General features: G+C 42.1%; 1 protein-coding gene and 1 long non-coding RNA gene across 4 annotated transcripts in view; one reads left to right on the top strand and one right to left on the bottom strand.

The window, feature by feature from the left end:
• LOC140495967 (uncharacterized) overlaps positions 1-10,862 on the bottom strand; it is a 39,057-nt gene extending 28,195 nt beyond the window's left edge. The window contains exon 1 of the long non-coding RNA XR_011964135.1: positions 10,622-10,862. This is a non-coding gene — a long non-coding RNA (uncharacterized lncRNA). The remainder of the gene's footprint in view (positions 1-10,621) is intronic.
• A 7,652-nt stretch (positions 10,863-18,514) lies between these two features.
• LOC140495969 (pre-mRNA 3'-end-processing factor FIP1-like) overlaps positions 18,515-26,367 on the top strand; it is a 48,082-nt gene continuing 40,229 nt past the window's right edge. For all 3 annotated transcript variants that reach the window (XM_072595321.1, XM_072595322.1, XM_072595324.1), the window contains exon 1: positions 18,515-18,836. In XM_072595321.1, coding sequence (XP_072451422.1) covers positions 18,728-18,836 — 109 coding nt within the window. In that variant the 5' untranslated portion in view covers positions 18,515-18,727. The remainder of the gene's footprint in view (positions 18,837-26,367) is intronic.

A 26,367-nucleotide genomic window follows, 5' to 3' on the forward strand; every position in this document is an offset into this window, starting at 1 on the left:
TGCTGCAAGTCAGGCAACATAATTGGGTAGACTTGTCCTGACTATACCCAAAATGTTGACTTCTCCACTTCCAGTCTTGTGTTTGTCTAGTTTGGAGTCCAGCATCTGCAGTTGTTTTGTCTCTAACCTATGTAAAGACTGGCTCTTTTTCAAATTTAAGAACCGGATTATACCACCTTTTTTAGTTTTCTTTTTTTCCCCGGAGTTCTTGCTATTTTTCAAGATACTGAACCTTGAGTATATTTTGGTATTGATATTGTAATTGCTATAAGCTTTCTCAAGACATCAATGTTTCAATTTTTTAAATATTTTCATTTCACCCACTACTATAGAATTAGTGTATTAAATACTGTAAGCAGCTTTCTTTAATCATTTCCTGGACTGGGAAAAAATTATTTTTTGACTCACCACCTAGATGCATTAAAGTGGAGCATTGCACTGTTGTTCACTCCTGTATTCAGTAAAACTTTTCCTCTTTCATCTGTTTCTTTGCTTCATTGTTCACAAAGTGAAAATACTGTATGCTGATTATCACACATGCATTTTTCATTTATAAAGTTGATCTGAGCCCTGGAAATTTTTTAAACTATCTCTTGAAACTGCGCAAATGTATTTTAGAATGCAATGTTTTATTTTGCAGGTGGTATCAAATGATCTAAAGCCGTTATCAATAAGCCTTAAAGTTTTAAGGTCCTAACAAACTACTTTGTCTCCAGAAATCCCTTTCCAGCTATGCAACAATTTATTTTTTTAGGTTTTTGAACAAAATCATGTGCAATATTGTAAAGAGTTTGAGGTGTGAGTCACTCCTAATTGGAATTAGATTGAATAGAATCTGGGACAATCTCCAGCATTAGCAAGAGGAAATCGTCAATCAAACAAACTCAAATTCACTGAATAATTGAAGTATCTGTACCAACATACTATTGTCTAATGGCTGCTCGTGTACTGATTTATTTCATCTCATGCTGAATACATTTTTTATTCACAAATTCAATTGGTATTAAGAATTAGAATGATGTTTGTTCAGTCCATGATGTATTAGTTAATGTGAAGGATACTCTTTCTTTGTACCCTTTTTAATGCTCTTTGCCCTTGTTCTGGTTTCAGATAAATTAATCAGTTAAGTGATTGAGTTTAATTCGCCATTTTGTTAGTCACACAACACTTTTTTTTTTAATTCCAGTTTTCCTCTTGGAATGTTATGACTGACTGACTTGGCTTCAGTAACGAATGATTAACTTAGATAATGAAATCCATTTTCATTACTTTTGGGGAAAATGGACATTGTTTCTGTCTTTCCAGTACCACATTTGTTATTCCACAAAAATCATTTTCTTTCATACTCCTGCAGCAGGTTTAGTGAATTCTAATAAAACCCACACAACTGTGGGTGCTAGAGATCTGAACCAAAAACAAAGTGCTGGAGAAGTTCAGCAGGTCTGTCAGCACCTGTCAAGAAAACAATTAACATTTTGAGACCAGAGACCTTTCATCAGAACTGAAAGCAGTTTGGAAATGGTGGTATTTATGTTGTTGACTAGATCCGAGGAGTAAGTCCGACAGCTGGAGGCAGTGCCCATAGTGAGCAAGCAAGAGGAAGTGGTAGGGGGAGAAAAAAGAAGCAGACAGGGATTGCTGATGGTAAACAAAAGTGCTGAATTGGTGCTGTCAGGAAGTATGAATGGTTAAAAATGGGTTGGCTGTGTTGGGAGTACGTGTTACAGAACAGGACCTGAAGTTGAGGATCGATAATAAACATTGAGGATGCTGCTCATATTGTGTGAAACGGTTAGGCTGCTGAATTCAGAGGTCTGTAAAGTACCTAGGTGGAAAATTTATAGTAACTGCAGCAGGACTGAAACAAATGTTGGTGTGCAAACATGGTGTATTGAAATAGCAAATGATTCAACACAGTCACTTTGTGGAAATGTTTCACAAATCAGTCACTCTGTGTTTCATCTACCCAAAGTAGATTACACACTACGTTGAGCTGCAAGTAAAGTAGACTAGATTGAAGTGCAGGTAAATCACTTTTGATCCGGAAGGTGTCTAGGGCCTTAGGGAGGAAGTAAATGGGCCAGTGTTTTTTTTTTAAGTTGCATGTGAAGATGCTGGGAGGTCATGAATGGAGGCGATGTGTACCATGGTGACTTGGACCAAATGGTCCCTGTGGAATGCTGATGGAGGGAAATCTATCTGTTGGCAAGGGCTAGTTATGATCCTTTTGGATGCAGAGGCTGGTGGGTGAAAAGGTGAGAATTCGTAGAAGTATTGGAAACTGGTTAACAGTGCATTATTCTGTTGTTTGACTTTCTTTATTCAATGTTACTACTGTTCCACTCAATAGTGATTAAAGAAATCTACCAAAGTGGAGAAGAATATACTGGGTTTGGAGAAACATTATTCAAGTGAATTCATATGTCTTTTTTTTATATATACATCCAGATCAGATCTGGGGCTGAGTTTATTGATTTGCAAAACAAATTCAATTTGTAAACTTTTAAGTTCAGTATCTTGCACTGATGAGCAATGAGGTTGGGGTGAATAAAATTACTGGAGTATAATGGACATCTAAAGCCATTGCATTGTGAACATGATGATTTTTAAAAAAAAAATATTTTAAATATTTTCTCTGCATACAACTTTGATAAAATCAGAAAATATTACACTAACATTTTCTAGATCATTACTTTCAAAAAAGTTAGGTGGTGACTGATTGATTTATTGTTAACTGCCAAGATTTGTTTAAATTTTTTAAACCAGGTCTGACTTCCATAGGGAGATAGCGGACCTGACGCATGGCTCCAGTATCTTGTCAGTGTCATCTCATCCAGAGTTAAAAATCACAACACCAGGTTATAGTCCAGTAGGTTTAATTGAAAGCACACTAGCTTTCAGAGTACCGCTCCTTCATCAGCATTTCCAAATCATAACCACTATCTCATCCAGGCACATTTCAAGTGAACCCCTCTGATCCAGGAGGAATAGTACAGTCTAGAACAAGTTCTGTGTTACCACAGTGGGGTCACTTTGTTTGAAGACACCGCCTGCATCAGGAGAACTCTTGCTGCCAATGAAGGATTCGCATTTATTTAGAAGTTTTGCAGTCACTGTTGATATGGATGCTTTTTAATCAACCCTTTCCCACACGGTCTGACAGGTCTGAAGCAGGTGGTGCTTGAACCTGGACCTCTTGCCCAGAGTACTACTGCACCACATGAACTCTCTGCTGCACTTGATATTCCCAGGTGGCCTGCTGTATGAGTGTTAACTGAGTCTTTTAAGCTTCCAAAATCTAGTATGGCCCAGATTCTCCATTTCATACCACTCCTTGACCTGCCTCTAATGAAGGGTGATCTGTGTGTGTTGTCAAGTGTGTACATTTGTGTGATGCTCAGGGAGGGAATCAGGACAGATACATAGGAAGAAAATACTCCTGAGACCACCTCAGCACTTTGCTGAAGATGGTTTCCATGTTCAGCAACTGCTGTCTGGTGCCCTCCCTATGAACTATGAGGTATTGGAGTCTGTCTGCTTTCTTATCTTTACTTTGCCTGAAATGGATGTGGTAGTTGTTTCTGTTATGGAAGTAACACTGGGGGGCATCTCCAGAGACTACTCCACAATGATTCAGGTGCAATGCCCATCATAGGGCCTCTGTCAAAGAGGTCAGGAACTGAAATGAAGATGAAGCCCTGTGAGACATGATACTTCATCTTCCTCAGTGATAGCCTCCACCCTTATCTGATGCTTCAAATGACCAGAAGAGAGTGCCAGCACAATTGGCATCCTGCTGCTGCTTATCCATGCTGCAGAATGTAGCATAAATCTGATGCTTGTCAGTGGTCAGGGCACTCATGTAGCCACATCTGGTTCTCCATGAGTTTGGCAACTCTCTCCCGAAAGGAGCTCATGTGCACAAGAGACCTGTGCCATTTTGTTACACATTAGATGCATGGAGAGTTTAAGGCCATTGAGTTCCTCTGGTAATCAGTTGCCTCTACTCGTAGCTTCCAACAGCCAGAGGTAGGATTTCTCCAAGGTAGGATATTTCCAAGGCTTGCTAGCCAGTCAGAGGACTGACCACTATTCTGTCTCAGCAGTGCCAATGAGGGTATTGATGGCTGCTGGTGCTGCAGTTGTCCTTAACTAGCACCAGTGCTAGAGGTCTGGAGTGAAGGTAAGTGGTGCAATCTCAATGGGGCCAGTAAAGAGACTCCAACAATGGGAAAGTATGATGGAGAAGCTGGAGTCTTTCTTCAAGAAAGTACGTGGTTGAGCACCGACTGCCCAAACAAGGTAAGCTGTCACCATTTGAGGCTCACAATTAGGGTGCCAGCATCTACTTGATGGGCGCCTTAAACATTATTCTTTCCCCACCAACATCCATGCTACTAATAAAATACCAGCAATGATGCAAGGAGGATCTTAAGGGCCTCTGCATCACCAACGGAGGTTCAGCTGTCTATGACCTACTGGCTGCAGGTCAAGAACACATGGCACCAACTCATCATTGCATCAAATTTTACATTTATCGTTCAATTAAGCCTGCTTCTGGAAGGATCACAAATTCCACATTAAAGTATACAGGTAAATTCGTATTACCATGGCATCAGTCTCAATCTCATCATTCTGTCCTCACTTCCACCAATTTTTGAACTACCAAGGCATTTCAAAGGGAAACAAGTATTGATGCAATCTGAAAATAGTTCATGACCTTGGTTTAGAACCCAAGCACCTGTACATAGCAGGTCTACAATGAGAGCCATGCTGCAATAAAGAATCACAGTGGACACCATCGCCATCCTCGAACAACCTTTCCACTGTTTGGACTGTTCTGGAAAAGCCCTGCAGAACTCACCTAAGCAAGTATAAGGATGCATGATAGTATGCTGCGTGATAAATAACCCAACCATTATAAAGAACAGCTCTTGTCACCATGTAAATGAAGAAGCTGAGGAGCAGTACCATAAGGGAGATGAGAGGTGGAGGAACAAGAGGAGCCAAGGAGTTTACAGTGTAGATAGTATACTGTCCAAGCTCAGTGAAATGCAAGACCAGTAACATTGACCATACCTTCATATTCACAACAGTTGCACATGCTCTATCACTGAGCAATCTATCATCCTCTTGGAACAACACAATTAAAAAACCTACCAGAACACAATCCAACTTGATAACTTCAATCATTATGTAATGCAAACATGTAAATTTAACACCCATATGCATTCTTTGGTGTCGTTCTTCTATGTACCATTGTCTGTCCTACTGCTCCTACAAGGTGTATCCCAGTGACTGCAGCATGGGTAATGAAAGGTTACTGACCTCCAATTGAGATATCTGCAGATGGCATTGTAAAAGGATTCCATGCCTAAGAAGCTTGAATACAAACAGCATCACCTCAACATTGAGAGCAGTAATCTGTGTTGAATAGGTGACTGCAAGAGCACTTGGCTGAGTAGCAGCACTAGGAACATGAATGTTAGAACATTTTTCAGTACCGCACAGGAGCAGGCCCTTTGGCTCACTATGTCTGTGCTGACATTATGTCATTCTAAACTAATCCTATCTGCCAGCACATGGTCCATATCCATCTATTCTCTGCCTGCTCATGTGTCTGTCTAAATGCTCCTTAAACTTTGTTGTTGTATCTGCTTCTACCACCTCCCTGACAGCATGTTCTAGACAATTATCACCCTCTGTAAAAATACTCTCCTCGTACGTCTTTAAAACTTTCCCTCTCTCACCTTAAACCTATGTCCCCCAGTATTCGACATTTCTACCCTGGAAAAGAGACTTTGACTATTCATTCAATGCCTCTCATAATTTCATATTCTCATGTAGGTCGTCCTTCAGACGCCAAGGCTCTAATGAAAATAATCAACGTTTGTCCAACCTCTCCTTCTAGCAAATACACTCTAATCCAGGCAACATCCTAGTAAACCCCTACTGCAGCCTCTGAAGCCTCCACTTTCTTGCTATAATGCAGCAACCAGAAATGCACACAATATTCCAAATAGAATTTGAGCAAAGTCTTATATAGCTACAACATGACTTGATAACTTTTATACTCAATGTCCCAGCAACTTAAGGCAGGCATGCAAAATGCCTTCTTTACCACCTAATCCACTTGTGTTGCCACTTTCAGGGAGTATGGATTTGGACCCCAAGATCCTTCGAATATTAATGTTCCTAAGAGACCAGCCATTTGCTGTCGTCTTCCTTCTTCATTTGACTCACCAAAATGCATAGTGAGACATGAGAACAGGTTTGTACACATTGGCGCTGCTACTAGTCCTGCAGGGTGGTGACTCAGCAATCGTAATAGTCCATTGCAGAATGGATTGATTGATATTTATGATGCCCTGGAAGACCATTTCAACAGTGATATTCATAGTCATGATGCCAGCAATCAAAATGAAAGTCTGACATTGCCCATCAGAAAATAGATTATGGTGGTTCCACAGATGTGCTGATGGAGGTGATCATTCAATCCATAATGCAACGGATGGGCTCTGCACCAGCCCTGTGCCAGGTTGGGAATTGACGCACTATTTCTGGTTAACTAAAAAGGTTAAGGATAGTATTAAACAAAATTGTGCAAAGACAGGTGATAAGTCAGAAGATTGGACTATTTTTTTAAATCATCTGCACCCTGATTCACAATCCTTTGAGAGAAGTAATTTCTCCTCATCTCTGTTTTCATCTTCTACCTTTTGTACTAAAACAATTACCTCTCATTGTAGGTTGCTCCACAAGAGGAAACGTTCTCTCCACATCTACTTTGTCAATTCCCTTAGCATCTTATAAACCCCAATTAAATCTCCTCTCACTCTTCTAAACTGTAGAGAGTATAGGCCCAAACTGCTCAATCTCTCACACCCCTCATCTCTGGAATCACCCTAGTGAAATTCATCTGAGAAACCTTCAATGCAACTACATTCTCTTCAAGTAAGGGGACCAGAACTGTATGCAATACTCCAGGTGCAGTCTCACTAATGCACAGTTGCAACAACTCTTCCCTATTTTTATACTTTATACCTTTAGCAATAAATGTCAAAATTCCATTTGCCTTCCTTATTACCTGTTTCTCCCTTTTTTTTACACTTATTCAACACCTAATATTGTCTTGTCTCTTTGTATGTGTATTTGTATGCACATGGGAATTTTAAAAAGGCACAGCAGTTCAGGCAGCATCCAAGGAGCAGCGAAATCGACGTTTCGGGTAAAAGCCCTTCATCAGGAATAGGCTTTTGCCCGAAACATTGATTTCGCTGCTCATTGGATGCTGCCTGAACTGCTGTGCTCTTCCAGCACCACTAATCCAGAATCTGGTTTCCAGCATCTGCAGTCATTGTTTTTACCTCCAATTTTTAAAAGGGGTAGAGTTTACGTTATACGAGTATAAGTTAGCATTTCATGTTTCTTTCTTGCTGTTGGTTAAAAACAGTTTAATTACAATAAACAGTTTTTTTTTGTTTAATGTAAAATGCCTGGTTTACATTTTCTTTTAACCTGAGGTAATATTGGGCATGTCAGTGGTTTAAATCAAATCTGGGAATAGTGGGGCATGATTTCCAATGCACTACCCCAGTGTGTTGTGCCACCAGACAAATGCAGCTGCAGAAAAAGTATGTACAGGTAGTTCTTCTATAATGCGATCTTTGCATTCTTATGCAACCCCATGTTATAGAAGAAAATAGCTTAGAAACAGCTCTTAAAATTTTGGCGTTGTTATTGCATTACAGTCAACGCATTTTAAAAGTTTGGCCTTTAGAAACAATGTCCCCAATTCGTTAATCGCGTTACAGCAAATCTGCATTAATAAAACGCGTGTTATAGCAGAACAACCTCAGGAAATGCACAAGGGTCATTAGTGAGTATTTCATGATATGTTGGGTGTGATATTGGTTACTGCTGAAAATGTGTTGCTGGAAAAGTGCAGCAGCTGCTGGAAAAGCCCAGCAACACATTTTCAGCTCTGATCTCCAGCATCTGCAGTCCTCACTTTCTCCTGTGATATTGGTTAACACTGTTATTGGAATGATTGCTTTCTTCTGATTTTCATTTCAAAATTTTGAGTAAGATCATGTTCCACCAAAGAACGATGGTAAGCCATAGAACCGAAGAAAAATGGTTACCCAACTCTAATACTGTGCTCATGGACAGCTCATCATAATGCTGGTGTATTAGCTGTGGCTGGGTTCCTTCCTCGCTGTTCTCTATAGCTACTCACCGAGTGTGTGGTAGCAAGCTTCTGCACCAGGCCAAATTGTGGAGAATGCAGCCAAATATCATGAATTGTGGTATCCACTCCATTGGACGATTCTACAGAGTAGTCAAAGCAGCAAAACAGGCTTCAGCAACAGCTTTTCTCATGACAGTGTGGCTCTCATTATACAAGTGCCGACATCCTATGGTTCTCTGCAGAGGGAAGTTGCTAGGCAGAGAACGAGGCTCTGTTGCCAAATAATGACCCTTTGATTCAAGATGATTATTCAAAGATTTATGGGACAAGGGACTGGTGCAGGATAAACATACTATGACTTTTATCAAAATAGTGGACGTTAAATAGTGGAGTTTGCACATTCTGCCTGTGTCTATGTGGGTTTCCTCCGGGTGCTCCAGTTTCCTCCCACAGTCCAAAAATGTGCAGGTTAGGTGAATTGGTCATGCTAAATTGCCCGGAGTGTTAGGTGAAGGGGTAAATGTACGGGAATGGGTATAAGTGGGTTGCTCTTCAGAGGATCAGTGTGGACTTTTTGGGCCGAAGGGCCTGTTTCCACACTGTAAGTAATCTAATCTGTAAGTAATCTAATCTTAAATAACACAATATGTGTGGTTATTAGAATGGACCATCAACACATTGAGTGAGAGATTACATTTGTGGTATTTGGTACATTTTACTATTAAGATATGGGCTCCACAAAATGGCAGTGGGCATGATGGGACAGCCTGCTGTCCTAGCAATTTTATGTGCAAGCTTCTTCTGCATCTGTCTGACTTCTGTCGAAACGTACAGAACCTCTACCACTTCTCAATTTCAGCATTAGATGGGGAAATGTTTGATAGGCTGTTTGATTCAGCTTGGAGGGATCCATTTGAGAAAACAAATCAAGCCCACAGCCACTGGGAGTACTGTCCTCATTCTGTTCTCTGAGACTACATCTTCAGTATTGTTTTGTGATCACCTCCTTGACTGTATGACTCTAATACAGTTGCTCATGTATTAGAGTCGTACAGTCATACAGCATGGAAACAGACCCCTCAGTCCAACTTGTCAATGCTGACCAAGTTTCTCAAACTAAACTAGTGACACTTGCCTGCATTTTGACCCATATCCCTCTAAACCTTTCCTATTCATGTACCTGTCCAAATGTATTTTAAATGTTGTAACTGTACCAGCATCTACCATTTTCTCTAGCATTTCATTCCACACATGAACCACCCTCTATGTGAAAATGTTGCCCTTAGGTCCCTTTTAAATCTTTATCCTCTCACCTTAAAAATATGCTCCCTAAGTTTTGAACTCCCCCAACTCTCGGGAAAACATCTTTGTTGTTCACCTTCTTTATGCCCCTCATGAGTTTATAAATCTCTAAACACTTCGACTGGACAGTGTGACACACAACTGGGAGTGGAATCCTCAGTGACCCACTTAGGGCACTCATGAGCGAACACCACCAAATAAAGGGATCTTTCAATCGCTCATCCAGAAAGCAAAAAAAAAACAACTCACAGAGTGGCAATGTGAATCACACTGCAGCTGGATAAGTAACCAGTAAAATAGCATTCACAGTATTAACAGAGATGATGTGGGTGAATCTGAAAGCAAAAGTTCTGCATTTGGCAAGTCCTTTTCAAGAGAATCATGCATGCCTTGAGTAATAACTTCCCAGTCACATGGGTGTAAAACAGCACTCTTACAGTCAATACTAAGAAAATGTTCTCCTTTCATCAGAGGTGGGAAGAACGAATAACAAAAATGGGGAGAAGGGTTCATATGGCACTTGTTTTTGAATGGTAATTTTCATTATACTGCATTATGCTGGACACTGCAGCAAAACCAGCAACATTATTACTGGCTAGCAACAAAAAGGCTAAAGTAATTGATCAACTGTAAGCAATGTTGTAGAGAGGTGTTTGTGTGAGCCATGATCACGCCATTTTCCATAAAACCATCTTACCCTGCACAGTGCCCCAGGTGTACTGGTGTGCCTTTATCATCTTATTCCCAATCTATTTCTTCTGTGCTCTCAACTACAGCAAATGCCAAGTGTGCATTCATCTTTCTATTGATTACTCCAGACTTATGTAAAAGATGGTCAATACTTCCCAAAGATTCTTAAGTGGATAATGTTTCCTGCTCTTCTCCCCCCTGCAAAAAGCTCATCTTCTTCGGTGACTTCACTCTATCCTTTTCTCATGCTGCAGAGCAAGGAGGGGGACAACTATGTCCCCAGTGAGTGGGGGCAGGTGAGAACTTGCAATGGCAAACAACACCTCACCAATGTCGCTTATCACTTCCTGCAGACTTACCAACTCTTCTTCAGTGCTCGAAAGATACTGTACTTCCAGAATTACTGCAAAGGTTAATAGAAAGTAATAAGCAACTAACCTACAAGGTGGATGATACTGACTTTAAACAGTCCCATTGGAGTCTGGAGACGGATGAGGGAGGTGGTCCTTTGTGTTGCTGAATGCAAGCATAGCTGTGTGTGTACCTAAGAGAGGGTCATAAATCACATGGTGTGGTCAAAAATGGCAGCTCAGGTTTGAAATCAATATTGACACTAATATAATCTGCTCCTTCATGTGCTTCCAGCACATGCATATATTGCCTAAGCAAACACTGTCAAGATGATGTTTCTTGCACTGTCAAAATTATGTTTCCTGGAATGATAATGAAAATGCCAAAGTACAGAACATACTGGTACTATAGAGCCAGATTTTGTGAACATGGTTTGTTATCATACCTATGAGCTCCTGCACTTCTCTCTAAAAATAATTTACAGATTTTCTTTTCTTCATCATTTCACTCTTGAATAATTTGTCACCCTGCTATTGCTCAAACTTGTTTGGCCTCCTTATTTGAATATATTCAAAAAAATGTGCTTAGACCTGTTCTGACACACCTTTGTGGCAAGTGGGGCTTGATATGGCTTAGAGGTAGTGACAACAGCTGACGACAAGAGCCTCCTGATTTTGAACCTTAAGTTTTATATATATTTTTAATCAACCTTTTCACAACTCTGGGGCAGGTTGGACTTGAACCCCAGTCTTCTGGCTCAGAGATAGAGACACTATCACTGCATCACAAGCACCTCCTGATTTTGCTTATATACTTTTATTTATGTATTATGCCCTTAAATATGTTGCATTTGTTCTTTATTGAAATGTTGTTGAGCAAACCTCTCCAATCGATTATAGACTATATTTTGTTTATATTCCATCATGCATTATTAGTTTCCTCTAACTATGTTTTAAGTAAAACTTTATAATGATACATCCACTTGGCTAACAATATGATGACCTCCTGAGATGTCTAGTGGAAATATGAGCTGCTTGCAAAATATCTTAGAATGCAGTTTGATGAATTATGTTCGTTGGTTTATAATTCATAACTCAGTCCCATTTTGGGATAACTCTCATTTACCATTTGTGGAACAGGCGAACAAATCAACAATGCCCCCTCAGATTTGGTTGTGTGCTGTACGTTATCTTTTCAGGATGGAAATCTACTATCCTTACATGGTCTGGCCTACATGTGACTCCAGATCCACAGCAATATGTCCCTCTGGGCAACTAGGGAGGGTAACGAATGTTGGTCTAGCCAATGACAATTGCATCCTGTGAACTATCAAGCAGAAATATCGAAGAATGGTCGAGGTGAAGGACCTCTGCTGTTGGGCTAATGATGAGGTGTTGGTTCTTTTTGCTGCATGCGTCCCACAATTCTTTTGATCTTGCCAGCATGTTGATGCCAGCTGCAAGAATATTAGCTGCGTTTTCAGTATTTCTATGATGGATTATTCGAGTGTGAAAGGAGACAAAGGTAGTGACCACATGGTAGGAAGTGAATCAACCAAGAAAGAAACCTACACTGCAGTCTAACCCAGCAGTGAATCTTCACAGCTACTTCATCTGCAGTTTGATTTCAAGTGCCTCTGAACATTGGAATTGGTCTAAGAAAAATAAACAAAGTGAAATTCAGCGCACAGCTGACCTTGGAGACGCCTATGTGGGGAGAACACAGCAGGGGAGCAGCTAAGTGTATTTTTTTTTGTGAATCTACAGTAGTGAATCAAATGAGTTCTTTCTTATTATACAATTTTATTGAGATCTATCTCTTGATTAAACTTTAAAAATATAAAACATGGGTACTAAGTTAGCATGGAGTAGGGTTTTTAGAGTAGAAGGCTGTGCCATTTTCTGGGTACAAAGGTGGAGGTGCAAAAATAGCCTTTAGTGGAGTGACATGATCTTCCTGTTGGATGTGGGAGATGATGGTGAGTTTCCATGTTACTGATGATTATGTCTGCAGGAAGTGTGCTTGGTTGTGAACCCTATCAGATCGCATGGATTGGCTAGAGCAGCAGTTAGAGGCAATGAGGAATCCACAGAAGCTGGGGGTGATGAATGGCATTTGCAGGAAGGAGATAAACTGAAGATCTAGTCAGGAAGATGGGTGACCTCCAAGAAAGCTAGGAGAGGGAGGCAGGTAGTGCAGGAGTCTCCTGTGGCTATCCCCATCTCAAACAAGTGTACTATTATGGAATATGTAGGAGGTGATGGACTCTCAGAAGAATGTAGCACTGACAGCAAGTATCGAGACTGGCTGTAATGTAACGAGGGGTAACCAGGTTCCAAGCAATTGATTGTGATAGGGGAATCTCTAGTCAAAGACACATGTTTCTGCAGCTGACAATGAGACATCAGAATGGTGTGTTGCCTCCCTGGTGCCAGGAACAAGGCTATCTCAGAGAGGGTGCAGAATATTCTCAAAGGTGAGAGACACCAGTAGGAGGTTATTAGATTAGATTAGATTAGATTACTTACAGTGTGGAAACAGGCCCTTCGGCCCAACAAGTCCACACCGCCCCGCCGAAGCGTAACCCACCCATACCCCTACATCTACATTTACCCCTTACCTAACACTATGGGCAATTTAGCATGGCCAATTCACCTGGCCTGCACATCTTTGGACTGTGGGAGGAAACCGGAGCACCCGGAGGAAACCCACGCAGACACAGGGAGAACATGCAAACTCCACACAGTCAGTCGCCTGAGGCGGGAATTGAACCCGGGTCTCAGGCTAACCACTGTGCCACCGTGCCGCCCACATGTTATTGTACACATTAGAACTAATGACATAGGAAGAGATAAGAACGAGATGCTGAGGCAAGAATATAGGAAGTTAGACAGAAAATTTAAAACGGAGGCCCTCAAAGGTAGTAATATTTGGATTGCTCCTGATGCCAAGACCTAATGAGGGTAGAAATAGGAGGATAGAACAGATGATCGCATGGTTGAGGAGCTGGTGTTTGGGAGAAGGGTTCATATTTTTGAATCATTGGAATCTTGTCTAGGGTAGAAGTGACCTGTACAAGAAGGATAGATTGCACCTGAATTGGAAGGGGATTAATATACTGGCCGGGAGATTTGCTAGAGCTGCTCGGGAGGATTTAAATGAGTAAGGGAGGGTATGGGATTCAGTGTGGAAAGAGAGCAGTTTGAGACTGATATTGTTGGGAAAAGGAATAAGTCAAACATTCAGGGTAGGCAGGAACAAAGCAGAGACTGAGGTAGGGCTGTTAAACTGCATTTATTTCAATGCGACAGGCCTAACAAGTAAGACAGATGAACTGATGGCATAATTGGGAACATGGGTTAAGGATACCATAGTAATTACAGAGACACATCTTATTGATGGACAGGGCTGACAGCTTAATGTTCCAGGTTTGGATGCTGTACAAAGGATAGAAAGGGGAGCAAGAGAGGAGTGGGAGTGGTATTTTTGTATAAGGATAACATTACTGCTGTGCATAGGGATGATATTCTTGGGAATATATTAAGGGAAGATATTTGGATGAAACTGAGAAATAAGAAAGGGATGGTCATCTTATTGGGATTGAATAATAGACCCCCCGGTAGTCAGCCAAACATTGAGAAATAAATTTGTAAGGAGATCTCAGTTGTCGGTGAGAATAATAGGGTGATTATGGTAGGGGATTTTAACTTTCCAAACATGGACTGGTTCTGCCACGGTGTTAAGGGCTTGGATGGAAAAGAATTTGTTAAGTGTGTACAAGAAACTTTTCTGATTCTGTACGTGGATGCACCAACTAGAGGTGTAAACCTTGACCCACTCTTGGGAAATAAGGCAGGGCAGGTGACTGAGGTGTCAGTGGGGAGCACTTTTGAGCCAGTGACCATAATTCTACTGATTTTAAAATAGTAATGAAAAAGGATAGACTGGATGTAAATGTTAAAGTTCTAAATTGGAGGAAGGCCAATTAGGCAGTATTAGGTTGGAACTTTCAAAAGTTGATTGGGGGCAGATGTTTGCAGGTAAAGGGACAGCTAGAAAATGGGAAGCATTAAAAAATGAGATTACAAGAGTCCAGAGACAGTGTGTTCCTGTTAGGGTGAAAGGAAAAGCTGGTAGGTGTAGGCAATGCTGGATAACTAGAGAAATTGAGGTTTTGGTCAAGAAAAGAAGGATGCATATGTTACATATAGACAACAGGAACGAAGTGAATCCCTTGAGGTGTATAAAGACAGTAGGAGTATGCTTAAGAGGGAAATCAGGAGGGCAAAAGGGAAACATGAAATGGATTTGGCAAATAGGGTCAAGGAGAATCCAAAGAAATTCTACAGATACATTAAGGACAAAAGGGTAACTTGGGAGAGGTTAGGGCCCCTTAAAGATCAGCAAGGCCATCTAAATGTGGAACTGCAGAAGATGGGTGACATAGTAAATGAGTATTTTGCATCAGTGTTTACTGTGGTGAAGTATATGGAAGATATAGAATGTGAGGAAATAGATGGTGACATCTTGATAAATGTCCATATTACAGAGGAGAAGGTGCTGGACATCTTAAAATGTATATAGACGAATAAATCCTTGGGACCTGATCAGGTGTACCCTAGAATTATTTGGGAAGCAAAGGATGAGATTGCTGAGTCCCTTGCTGAGATACTTGTATCATCAATAGCCATAGATGAGGTGCCCGAAGATTGGAGACTGGCTGGTGTTGTGCCACTATTTAAGAAAAGTGGTAAGGAAAAGCCAGGGTGAGCCTGACACGGGTGGGCAACTTATTGGACGGAATCCTGAGGGACAGGATTTACATGTATTTGGAAAGGCAAGGACTGATTAGGGAGAATCAACATGGCTTTGTGCTTGGGAAATCGTATCTCACTAACTGGATTGAATTTTTGAAGAAGAAATGAAAAAAGATGATGAGGCCAGGGCAGTGGATGTGATCTATATGGACTTCAGGAAGGCATTCAAAAGGTTCCTTCTGGTAGACTGGTTAACAAGATTAGATCACGTGGAATAAAGGGAGAACTAACTATTTGGATACAGACCTGGCTTGAAGGTAGAAGATAAAGAGTGGTGGTGAAGGGTTGCTTTTCAGATTGGAGGCCTGTGACCAGGGTATGCCACAAGGATCGGTGCTGGGACTACTGTTTTTTGTCATTTGTATAAATGATTTGAATGTGAACACCAGAGGTATAGTTAGTAAATTTGCAGATGATGCTGAAATTGGAGGTGTTCTGGACAGCGAAGAGGGTTACCTCAAAATACAACAATATCTTGTTCAAATGGGCCAATGGGTTGAGGAATGGCAGATGAAGTTTAATTTAGATAAATGTGAGGTATCGCATTTTGGAAAGGTAAATCAGGACAGGACTTACACACTTAATCGTAAGGTCCTGGGGCGTGTTGCTGAACAAAGAGTCCTTGGAGTGCAGGTTTATATTTTCTTGAGAATGGAGCCGCACATAGATAGAATAGTGAAGAAGGCACTTGGTATGCTTGCCTTTATTAGTCAGTCATTGAGTATAGGAGTTGCAAGGTCATGTTGCAGCCGTACAGGACATTGGTTCGCCCACTTTTAAATTATTGGTCTCCCTCCTATAGGAAAGATATTGTGAAATTTGAATGGGTTCAGAAAAGATTTACATGGATGTTGCCAAGTTTGGAGAGTTTGAGCTGTAGGGAGAGGCTGAATATGCTGGGGCTATTTTCTCTGGAGCATCAGAGGCTGAGGGGTGACCTTATAGAGTTTAATAAAATTATGAGGGGCATGGATAGGATAAATAGGCAAGGTCTTTCCACCGGAGTGGGGGAGTCCAGAACTAGAGGGCATAGGTTTATGGTGAGAGGGAAAAGATATAAAAGAGGCAACTTTTTCACGCAGAGGATGATGTGTGTATGGGATGTATTGCCAGAGGAAGTGGTGGAGGCTGGTACAATTACAACATAAAAAAGGCATCTGGATGGGTACATGAATAGGAAGAGTTTAGAGGGATATGGGCCAAATGTTAGCAAATGGGATGAGATTTATATAGGATATCTAGTCAGCATGGACAAATTGGACTGAAGGGTCTGCTTCTGTTCTGTATATCTATGATTCTATCTCTCTTAATAAATAGGAAGGTCAGTATTACTCATGATGACTCTAAGATGGCGGCGCCAGAGTAGGCAGTGTTCCTCAGCTTGGTATTCATCCATTCCGTCTGTTTTATTCTTTCTTATCTTTACTCGTTTTTTTTCTCTCTTTTAAATTTTTAAAAAATGTTGTTTTTGGAAACATACCTTGAAGCGACAGTGACAACATCGGAGTGGCTGAGGGTCAGAGCAGAGTGGGCTGGAGGCTTGGAACGGAGCTGGCTTGAGGCCCAAGCAGAGCAGATGGCCAGTGGGCTGGAGGCCCGAGCAGAACGGGATGGCCAGCGTGCCACCAAGTGGAGTGGGACGCCCAGCAGCCTAGAGACTCAAGCAGTGCAGGATGGCCAATGTGCCCCAAGTGGAGTGGAACGCCCAGCGGTCTGGACACCAGAACAGAGCGGGACGGCCAGCATGGCCCCAAGTGGAGTGGAACGCCCAGTGGCTGGAGGCCCGAACAGAGCAGGATGACCAGCGTGCCCCAAGAGGGGATGGTTGTTGAACTGGGGACTGGAGCGGCCAGTCAGCGGTTTGTGAGCCCGGTCACACCACATGTGGAAGCTCCCTGCATTGATTTACTGAAGGTCATTTATAGAAAAACCATAAAGTTTAGTTTTAACTTTAGTTCTTATTTTTCTAATTTATTCTATTAATAACTGCAAAGGTTATTTAACTTATTCTTATCTCTCTACTTTGTATCTAAGATTTTTACCTCAGTATTTTGTAGCTCAGATGGCATCATGTGGGGTGGCACTGTAAACTTCTCACTGTACTACTGTATTTGAGTACATGTGACAATAAAGGATATTCCAATTCTAAAGATTCTTTGCAACTCATGGTGTATGATGGGAGTACAAATCACTCAGAGGATTGGCATTAGAATTGGTAACAAGCACTGGTTTAACTTGTTGATGTAGGTTTACTTGCTGAGCTGGAATGTTCATTTCCAGACATTTCATCACCCTACTAGGTAACGTCTTCAGTGGGCCTCAGGCAACGCACTGCTGATAAGTCCTGCTTTCTATATTTATATTGGTTTAACTGTATAATCTTATATGATAACACAGGGCCACCAACTAATAACTACCAACATTGGATAAATACAGCCATGAGATAATGTATAAAGGAGGGGGACAGATTACGGACTCATTTGAACCAATATAAAGTGAAACAAAAATATTGCTGGAGAAACTCAGCAAGTCTGTCAAGAGAAAGAAATGATGTGGAGGTGCCAGCATTGGACTAGGGTGGACAAAGTTAAAAATCCCACAACACTGGGTTATCGTCCAACTAGTTTATTTGGAAGCAATAGCTTTTGGAGAGCTGCTACTTCATCAGGTAGCTTTGGAAGAGGATCATAAGACAGAATTTATAGCAAAAGATTACAGTGTCTTGCAATTGAAATGAAATATTGAACAAACCTGGATTGCTGGCAATCAATATTTCATTTCAGGTGCATGGCACTAATCTTTTGCTGTAAATTCTGTGTCTTATGATCCTCTTCCAAAACATCCTGACGGAGGAGCAGCGCTTCGAAAGCTAGTGCTTCCAAATAAACCTGTTGGACTATAACTTGGTTGTGTGATTTTTAACAGAGGGAGTTGATGTTTCGAGTCCAGTGATCCTTCCCCTCTACAGATGCTGCCAGAGTTGCTGACTTTCTTTCAGATTTCTTTGCTTTGTAAAATTCTAGCTTTAGTTTTGAAAGCAGGCGTGTTATTTATTAGTCAATAATTCATTTCGTTGGGTTCTGCCAGGTTGACCATTGCGTTGATGTTTGTGTTGTAGATTATGTGCTGTACACTCTGTGTGTGTGTGGAGGGCGGGCGCTATGACCCTGCGGAAGAGTGCCGGCAGTTGATGGCGGCGTGGACTCGGTAGGGTGGACTCTGCCGCCGTGTACCCCGACTGTGCTCCCGCTCCGGCGGCTGCACTACCATCCGGTTTCCCCTCCCCCCTCCCCTTCCTCCTCCTCCTTCCAGCCCCCCTGCTCCGAGACCATCGGTGTGGACCCCAGCGCTTCCCCGCCCCGGGCACTCACTCGGAATGGCGACCGAAATGGATTCGCTGAGCTCGGCCGCGGAGAGTACGGCAGCGCCCGGCGGCGGCGGCGGCCTGGACGCCGACGATGATGAAGAGAACTGGCTGTACGGAGGTGAGCAAACCCCGGGAAAGACGGGGGACGGCGCCACTTCCCCCGGGAGCTGGGAGCGGGCTCGTCTCGGTGCATTTTATTCAGGAGTGAACGAACCGCTGGAAGTGCACGTTTGTGTCTAGGCTGCAAGTGTTTCCAGAACATGGACTGTCCGGGGATCAGTCAACATTCCCTTTAAAGGGACAATGCCCTTTTGTTGGCCTAAGTCCCCGCAGCAGAAAGCGCGCACACACTTACTTTTGCAGCATTCTCGATGTAAACAGATTACCTGCGACCTTTCATTAGTGTCGAGATAATCAGAAGCGTTGCATTGCAAGTGGTTCACTCAAAGTCATTCCAAGCTTCTTAATTTTATTTGAAAGGAGAAGGGGTAACCACCGAGTTTTAAATTGCTGTTCATATGAGTGCAGCAATTAGATTTTACTTTTTTACAAGTGAAATGCACTAAAGAAACAACCTGTGTTTACCATCTCAGCATGCCCTGCAGTGCCACTCAGTTCATGAATCAATTATCACAGTTTATATAGGTCAGTTTAAGGGAAAGCATTTTCTTCTGAATTGCCTCATAAATAGTTACTAGTTTCTAAAGTTCCCCCATTCCATCCAATGCACTTCTTCCCTTGTAACCCATGCAGATTGAAGGTTTCACTGATGCCCTCCAAGCGTTCATTCTAGGTCATGTATTGACAACCTGGCTGAGATCAGGTAACTCGATGCAGAGTGTGGATTGATCCCCGATGGTCTTTGCGGTTGTGCATTTAGTCAGAATTTGATGTCAAAACAATAGTGAGTTAAATGGCAGCAAAATTATTAATGTGTAAGTTTCACAGCAATTTTTGCCAAGGAAACAATGTGGCATAAATTGACAATTGCCACAATTTGCTGGACAATTTGTGCTGCTACACTGTCAGCCTCTCAAAAAAAAGTGGATCGATTTGCTGTCGAACTTCCTGAGAATCTTGTGAAGTGATTGCATTTGTGCATGAACTGCCAATAAATCCCACCACGCAAAGTTTTGTACCTAACCATGTAAGGTTTTTAAAAATGGAATTGATGTTCCATTGATGTCAATCAACCCCCATGTTTAGGAAGTGCTGACAAAAAGTGTACTCTTAGCACTGAGCACCCTCCTCTCCATGTTGAATTTGTAGGGAATTAGTCAGAAGTGTCATAATTTTTTGAATAAAATCCCTGACTTGAAGAAAACAAGAGAAGTCATGTTAGGTAGCACATATTTCCATGCTAACTGATCAAAGGACATCATTGTGTCTCCCTCAAATAACTTGCCCATGCAAGACACACCCCTAATGTTTGAATCCTGAATCTATCATCCTTGGATGACAAGCCGGCATACCCACTATTGATGTAAGAGAAGATGTTTTGCCAATATTGCCTCTCCTCTGCCGAATTGTCCTCCCTGCTTTATAACTATTGATAACAATTGGGTTATGGCAATATTCCTTAACTGTCCTAATTTTATCCAAAAGCAGCAAGCTAGTAAGGGGGTACCCTTCCTGAGGGGTTTTGGTATCTAACCATATTGAAAGAGTGTCACCACAAGCCCAATCACTCACATAAGATAAAAGCCGAGCTTAATTGATAGTTTTTAATGTCCAGGAGATCCACTCACCTCAATCGGTGAGGCAGTTGCAGTTTAGCTAATTTAATAAGGGGCCGCTTACAATGCCAAATAAAAGAGCTGAACCAACGTTCAGTGTCCTGAACATTTCTTTTCGAAAACCACGGGGAGCAGCCATATAGGGTACAACAAACGGGGAAGAATATGCATCTTAATAAGAACTATTCGACCAAACCATGAGACCAGAAGCACTTCTTTAAGGTCTTGTTTGATTTTATTAAATAATTGAATAAAATTAGCTTTAACCAACCGAAGATCAGCAAGGCGGCCTTTGTGTGGAGCCACAGAAAATGGAGGAGATACTAAATGAATCTTTTGCATCAGTATTTAATGTGGAAAAGGATATAGAAGATATAGACTGTAGGGAAATAGATGGTGACATCTTGCAAAATGTCCAGATTACAGAGGAGGAAGTGCTGGATGTTTTGAAATGGTTAAAAGTGGATAAATGACCAGGACCTGATCAGATGTACCCAAGAACTCTATGGGAAGCTAGAGAAGTGGTTGCTGGGCCTGTTGCTGAGATAGTTGTATTATCGATAGTCACGGGTGAGGTGCCGGAAGACTGGAGGTTGGCAAACGTGGTGCCACTGTTTAAGAAGGGCGGTAAAGATGAGCCTGGGAACTATAGACCGGTGAGCCTGACCTCGGTGGTGGGGAAATTGTTGGAGAGAAGTTGAGGGACAGGATATACATGTATTTGGAAAGGCAAGGACTGATTCGGGATAGTCAACATGGCTTTGTGAGTGGGCAAACATGTCTCACAAACTTGATTGAGTTTCTTGAAGAAGTCACAAAGAGATTGATGAGGGCAGAGCAGTAGATGTGATCCATATGGACTTCAGTAAGGTGTTCGGTAAGGTGTTCGACAAGGTTCCCCATGGGCGACTGATTAGCAAGGTTAGATCTCATGGAATACAGGGAGAACTAGCCATTTGAATACAGAACTGGCTCAAAGGTAGAAGATAGAGGGTGGTGGTGGAGAGTTGTTTTCCAGACTGGAGGCCTGTGACCAGTGGAATGCCACAAGGATCGGTGCTGGGTCCTCTACTTTTTGTCAATTACATAAATGATTTGGATGCGAGCACAAGAGGTACAGTTTGCAGATGACACCAAAATTGGAGGTGTAGTGGACAGCGAAGAGGGTTACCTCAGATTACAACAGGATCTTGACCAGATGGGCCAATGGGCTGAGTAGCGGCAGATGGAGTTCAATTCAGATAAATGCGAAGTGCTGCATTTTGGGAAAGAAAATCTTAGCAGGACTTATACACTTAATGGTAAGGTCCTCGGGAGTGTTGCTGAATAAAGAGAACTTGGAGTGCAGGTTCACGGCTCCTTGAAAGTGAAGTCACAGGTAGATAGGATAGTGAAGAAGGCGTTTGGTATGCTTTCCTTTATTGGTCAGAGTATTGAGTACAGGAGTTGGGGGGTCATGTTGTGGCTGTACAGGACATTGGTTAGGCCACTGTTAGAATATTGCGTGCAATTTCCTATCTGAAAGATGTTGTGAAACATGAAAGGGTTCAGAAAAGATTTACAAGGATGTTGCCAGGATTGGAGGATCTGAGCTATAGAGAGAGGATGGACAGGCTGGGGCTATTTTTCCCTGGAGCGTCGGAGGCTGAGGGGTGACCTTATAGAGGTTTACTAATCATGAGGGGCACGGATAGGATAAATAGACAAAGTCTTTTCCCTGGGGTCGGGGAGTCCAGAACTAGAGGGCATAGGTTTGGGGTGAGAGGGGAAAGATATAAAAGACATCTAAGGGGCAACCTTTTCACACAGAGGGTGGTACGTGTATGGAATGAGCTGCCAGAGGAAGTGGTGGAGGCTGGTACAATTACAACATTTAAGAGGCGTTTGGATGGGTATATGAATAGGAAGGGTTTGGAGGGATATGGGCCAGGTGCTGGCAGGTGGGGCTAGATTGGGTTGGGATATCTGGTCGGCATGGACGGGTTGGACCGAATGGTCCGTTTTCATGCTGTACATCTCTGTGACTCTATAACCGATCAAGAACTAAAGTGATGAAAATGCCCAAATAGATAAAACCCTGCTGTGACCACTTAAATGGGAATCAGTATTCACCCTCAAGACCTAGCACCTTCGTAAGACCACCCATAGGCATAGCCTCTGATTTTGCAAAATTAATCTTGTACCCCGAAAAGGTGCCAAACGTGCTGATGCATTGTATCAGGCGAAGCACCGAAGCTGCTAGATTTGACAAAAAAAACGTCGTCTGCGTACAACGAAATCTAATGTAATTTTGACCCCACTCTGGAGCCGATATATCGGAATCCCTACTAATGGCCACCACAACTGTTCAATTACCAACGTAAAAAGCAATGGTGAAAGGGGACAGCCCTGTGGCTGCCCCGAAAAATGTTAAAATTGCTTGATTGCAGTGAGAGGATTACTGTAGAGAACCTTTACTCACCTTGTAATGGCTTCGCCCAAGCCAAACCGCTCCAGAGCATAAAAAAGGCACGGCCACTCAACTCGGTCAAAAGCCGTCTCAGAGATAGTGGGAGACGATCATGACTCTACGAGTCATTGAACATGTTGAGTGTAGGGTCAGACAATATGTTTATAAATTCCTTGTAGAATTCACTGGGAAGACCATCAGGACTGGGTGTCTTTCCACTCTGAAGCTGTTTCACAGCCTCCTACATCTCTTGCTCTGACAGGGGGGCATTGAGAAAAGACTCTTCTTCAGGAGTCATGCCCAGGAGTTCCAGATCCTTGAAAAATGACTCCATCTTGTTCTGCCCCTCCTCACAACCCCCAGATTGGTACAACTTCACTTCTACTATTTTATATTCCTCTGGCTCTTAATTGAAGTTAAATGCCAGTTTACGCTGTCAGTGCCCATCCCAGACAAGGCCTACTCTGACTTCTGCAGTGAGCCCTGAATTGTTTCCTAAATGTTTGAACTTCTCTGGGCATCAAGATTACATATCAGCACTGCGCTACACTGTAAGACTGTGAAGTGTTGCTTAAGTTATAAAATAACTTTGATTAGCTCAAGCTCTTAGGGTGACTCTGTCTCTGGGCCAGAAGGCTGGGTTAAGTCTTGACTGCACTAGAGATGTGTCATAACACACTTGAACATAGTGCACTTAATCACATTTGATTAAATGTATCTGCACCCTTTCCGACTGCTACAGTCCCCTGCTGAGCTTGTAACTGGCCTACTAGTTTTACTGGATATTTTTTCAGCTTCAGTTGCAGTTTGGTTCCTGGCCAGAGATTCACTCTTCTGTATTGAAGTACATTTCTGTGTGGCTTCTCAAACTTAGGGTGACCTCCAATGACACCAGTGCCTTTTCAATACCTTGTAACTGTTTCTGCACATCTTCTGAATCTTCTTCCCATTCAACTATGTTCATCAATGTAGCCGTACAAAAGTAAAATGCTGTGATGCTGGAAATCTGAAACCAGAAGAAATATTGGAAAAACACAGTCCAAATGATATCTGTGGATGGAAGCCATGTTAATGTTTCAGATTGATGACCTTTCATCAGAATGGTACATGAGCAATCAGCAAATGCATTGATGCTCTACCTTTTAAATGGATTCAGTACTTAAAATCATCAGGTGTGCCTTTCTCCAACCTGGTCAAGAATTTGTCAATTTTATAGGTTAACTCTATCTGCATCAATTTTATTGGACTGTGACACTATTGGAATACATCCCCCTTAATAACCAGACCTTTGGAACTCAAGTTGTCCCTCCATTGGTATTTCCTATTCATATAATAGGTTATTTCCTCTATACTAGATTGGGTTGGGATATCTGGTCGGCATGGACAGGTTGGACCGAAGGGTCTGTTTCCATGCTGTACATCTCTATGACCCTGTGACCTCTCTCTCCTCTCACTTCTTCATATCAGTACCCTCCTAATCCCTACCACAATCATTTTATAATTCTTGACCTTGTTCCTCTTCTGCCTCGGGGCCCAGGCTTGACACTTTCTTGGACAAGGCTACAGCTTCCCCCTCTGTCCTTCTTGGTATCTGACAAAGTTCACACCGAGTCATTTGTAGCTGCATCCTCCTGAGCAGCAACCCTAACTGCTCCACTCAGCATTTTTTTTAGACATTATTACCAGATATTCTGTCTGGTGCTAATCTTCCTCTTCCACTCGAATCTCTTCCTTACTTGATTCACCCCTTCTTATTTACTTTTTCAGTTGGTCAGGTGCCATTGCGTTTCTCTTTGTCTTGTTTTATTTGCTTCTGATTGTTACCCTTACTATGTGGATGATTGCATTTACATCTGGACCTTTTTTCCCTAAGTGAAACAATAGTGATACCTGCCTGAACCCTCCAACACTTGCCCTGCCCCCACCATTGCAGTGCTGCTGGGGAACTTGTATCTCACCAATTTACTACAATACTTGAGGAGGTAACAAGCAATTCTGAGGATAGATTTAGGGGAAACCAGTGGATGTCATATTTTTGGATTTCCAAAACGTGCTTGATAAGAACCACTCGTGGTGTTTGCACATTCTCCCCATGTCTGCGTGGGTTTCCTCCAGGTGCTCTGGTTTCTTCCTACAGTCAAAAGATGTGCAGATTAGGTGAATTGGCCATGCTAAATTGCCCGTAGTGTGAGGTGCATTAGTCAGGGGTAACTGGAGGGGAATGGGTCTGGGTGGGTTGCTTTTCGGAGGGTCGGTGTGGACTTGTTGGGCTGAAGGGCTTGTTTCCACACTGTCAGGAACCTAATCTAATCCAATCTAATCTAAACATAAGGCTACTTAATAAGGTAAGAGCCATGATGTTGAGGATAGTATATTAGCATGGATAGAGGGTTGGCTAATTATCAAAGACAGAATTGGGATAAAGAGGCCATTTTTAGGGTGGTAACTTGTAACTAATGGTGTACCATAGGTATCATTGCTGGGGTGACCGTTATTTGCAATACACATTAATGACTTGGATGAGGAAAATGAATGTACAATCGTCAAGTTTGGGGATGACACAAAGATGGAAATGCAAGCAGTTAGGGTGACACAAAGAGTCTGCAGTGGAATATAGACAGGTTCCTGAATGGATACAAGCTTCACAGACAGAATATAATATGGGAAAATAAGTTGTTAAAAAAAAACTGAAAGAACTGAGGAATTAAAGGATGAATAGGGTAGGAATAGGGCCAGTCAAAGACAGAAGTGGGAAGTTGTATATGGACCCTGTGGAGATCGGAGAGGAGCTAAATGAATATTTCTCATCGGTTTTCACTCAGGAAAAGGAGAATATTTCAGAGGAGAAGAATGAGACACGCGATATTAGACCAGAAAGGATCAAGGTTAGTCAGGAAGAAGTGTTATCAATTCTAGAAGGAGTAAAAATAATCACGTCCCCTGGGCCGGATGGGATTTATCCAAGGATTCTCTGGGAAGCTAGGAAGGAGGTGTTGGAATCTTTGGCTTTGATCTTTGAGTCATCATTGTCCACAGGTTTTGTACCAGACTACTGGAGGATTGCAAATGTTGTGTCCTTGTTCAAGAAGGGCAATAGAGATGACCCAGGTAATTATAGACCAGTGAGCCTTACGTCTGTTAAAGGAAGGATTTTGGAAAGGATTATGAGAGATAGGATTAATAATCATCTAGCAAGCAACAATTTGATTGCAGATAGTCAACATGGTTTTGTCAAGGGTAGGCCATGTCTCACAAACCTCATTGAGTTTTTTGAGAAGGTGACCAAGCATGTGAATGAGGGTAGGGAATTGACATGGTGTACATGGACTTCAGTAAGATCTTTGATAAGGTTCCACATGGCAGGTTGTTGAAGAAAATGCAGAGGCATGAGATTAAGGGTGATTTAGCAGTTTGGATTAGAAAGTGGCTTTTTGTAAGAAGGCAGCGAGTGGTGTTTGGTGGAA

This window comes from Chiloscyllium punctatum, chromosome 25 (genome assembly GCF_047496795.1).
Source record: "Chiloscyllium punctatum isolate Juve2018m chromosome 25, sChiPun1.3, whole genome shotgun sequence".
In the NCBI taxonomy this organism is placed as follows: Eukaryota; Metazoa; Chordata; class Chondrichthyes; order Orectolobiformes; family Hemiscylliidae; genus Chiloscyllium; species Chiloscyllium punctatum.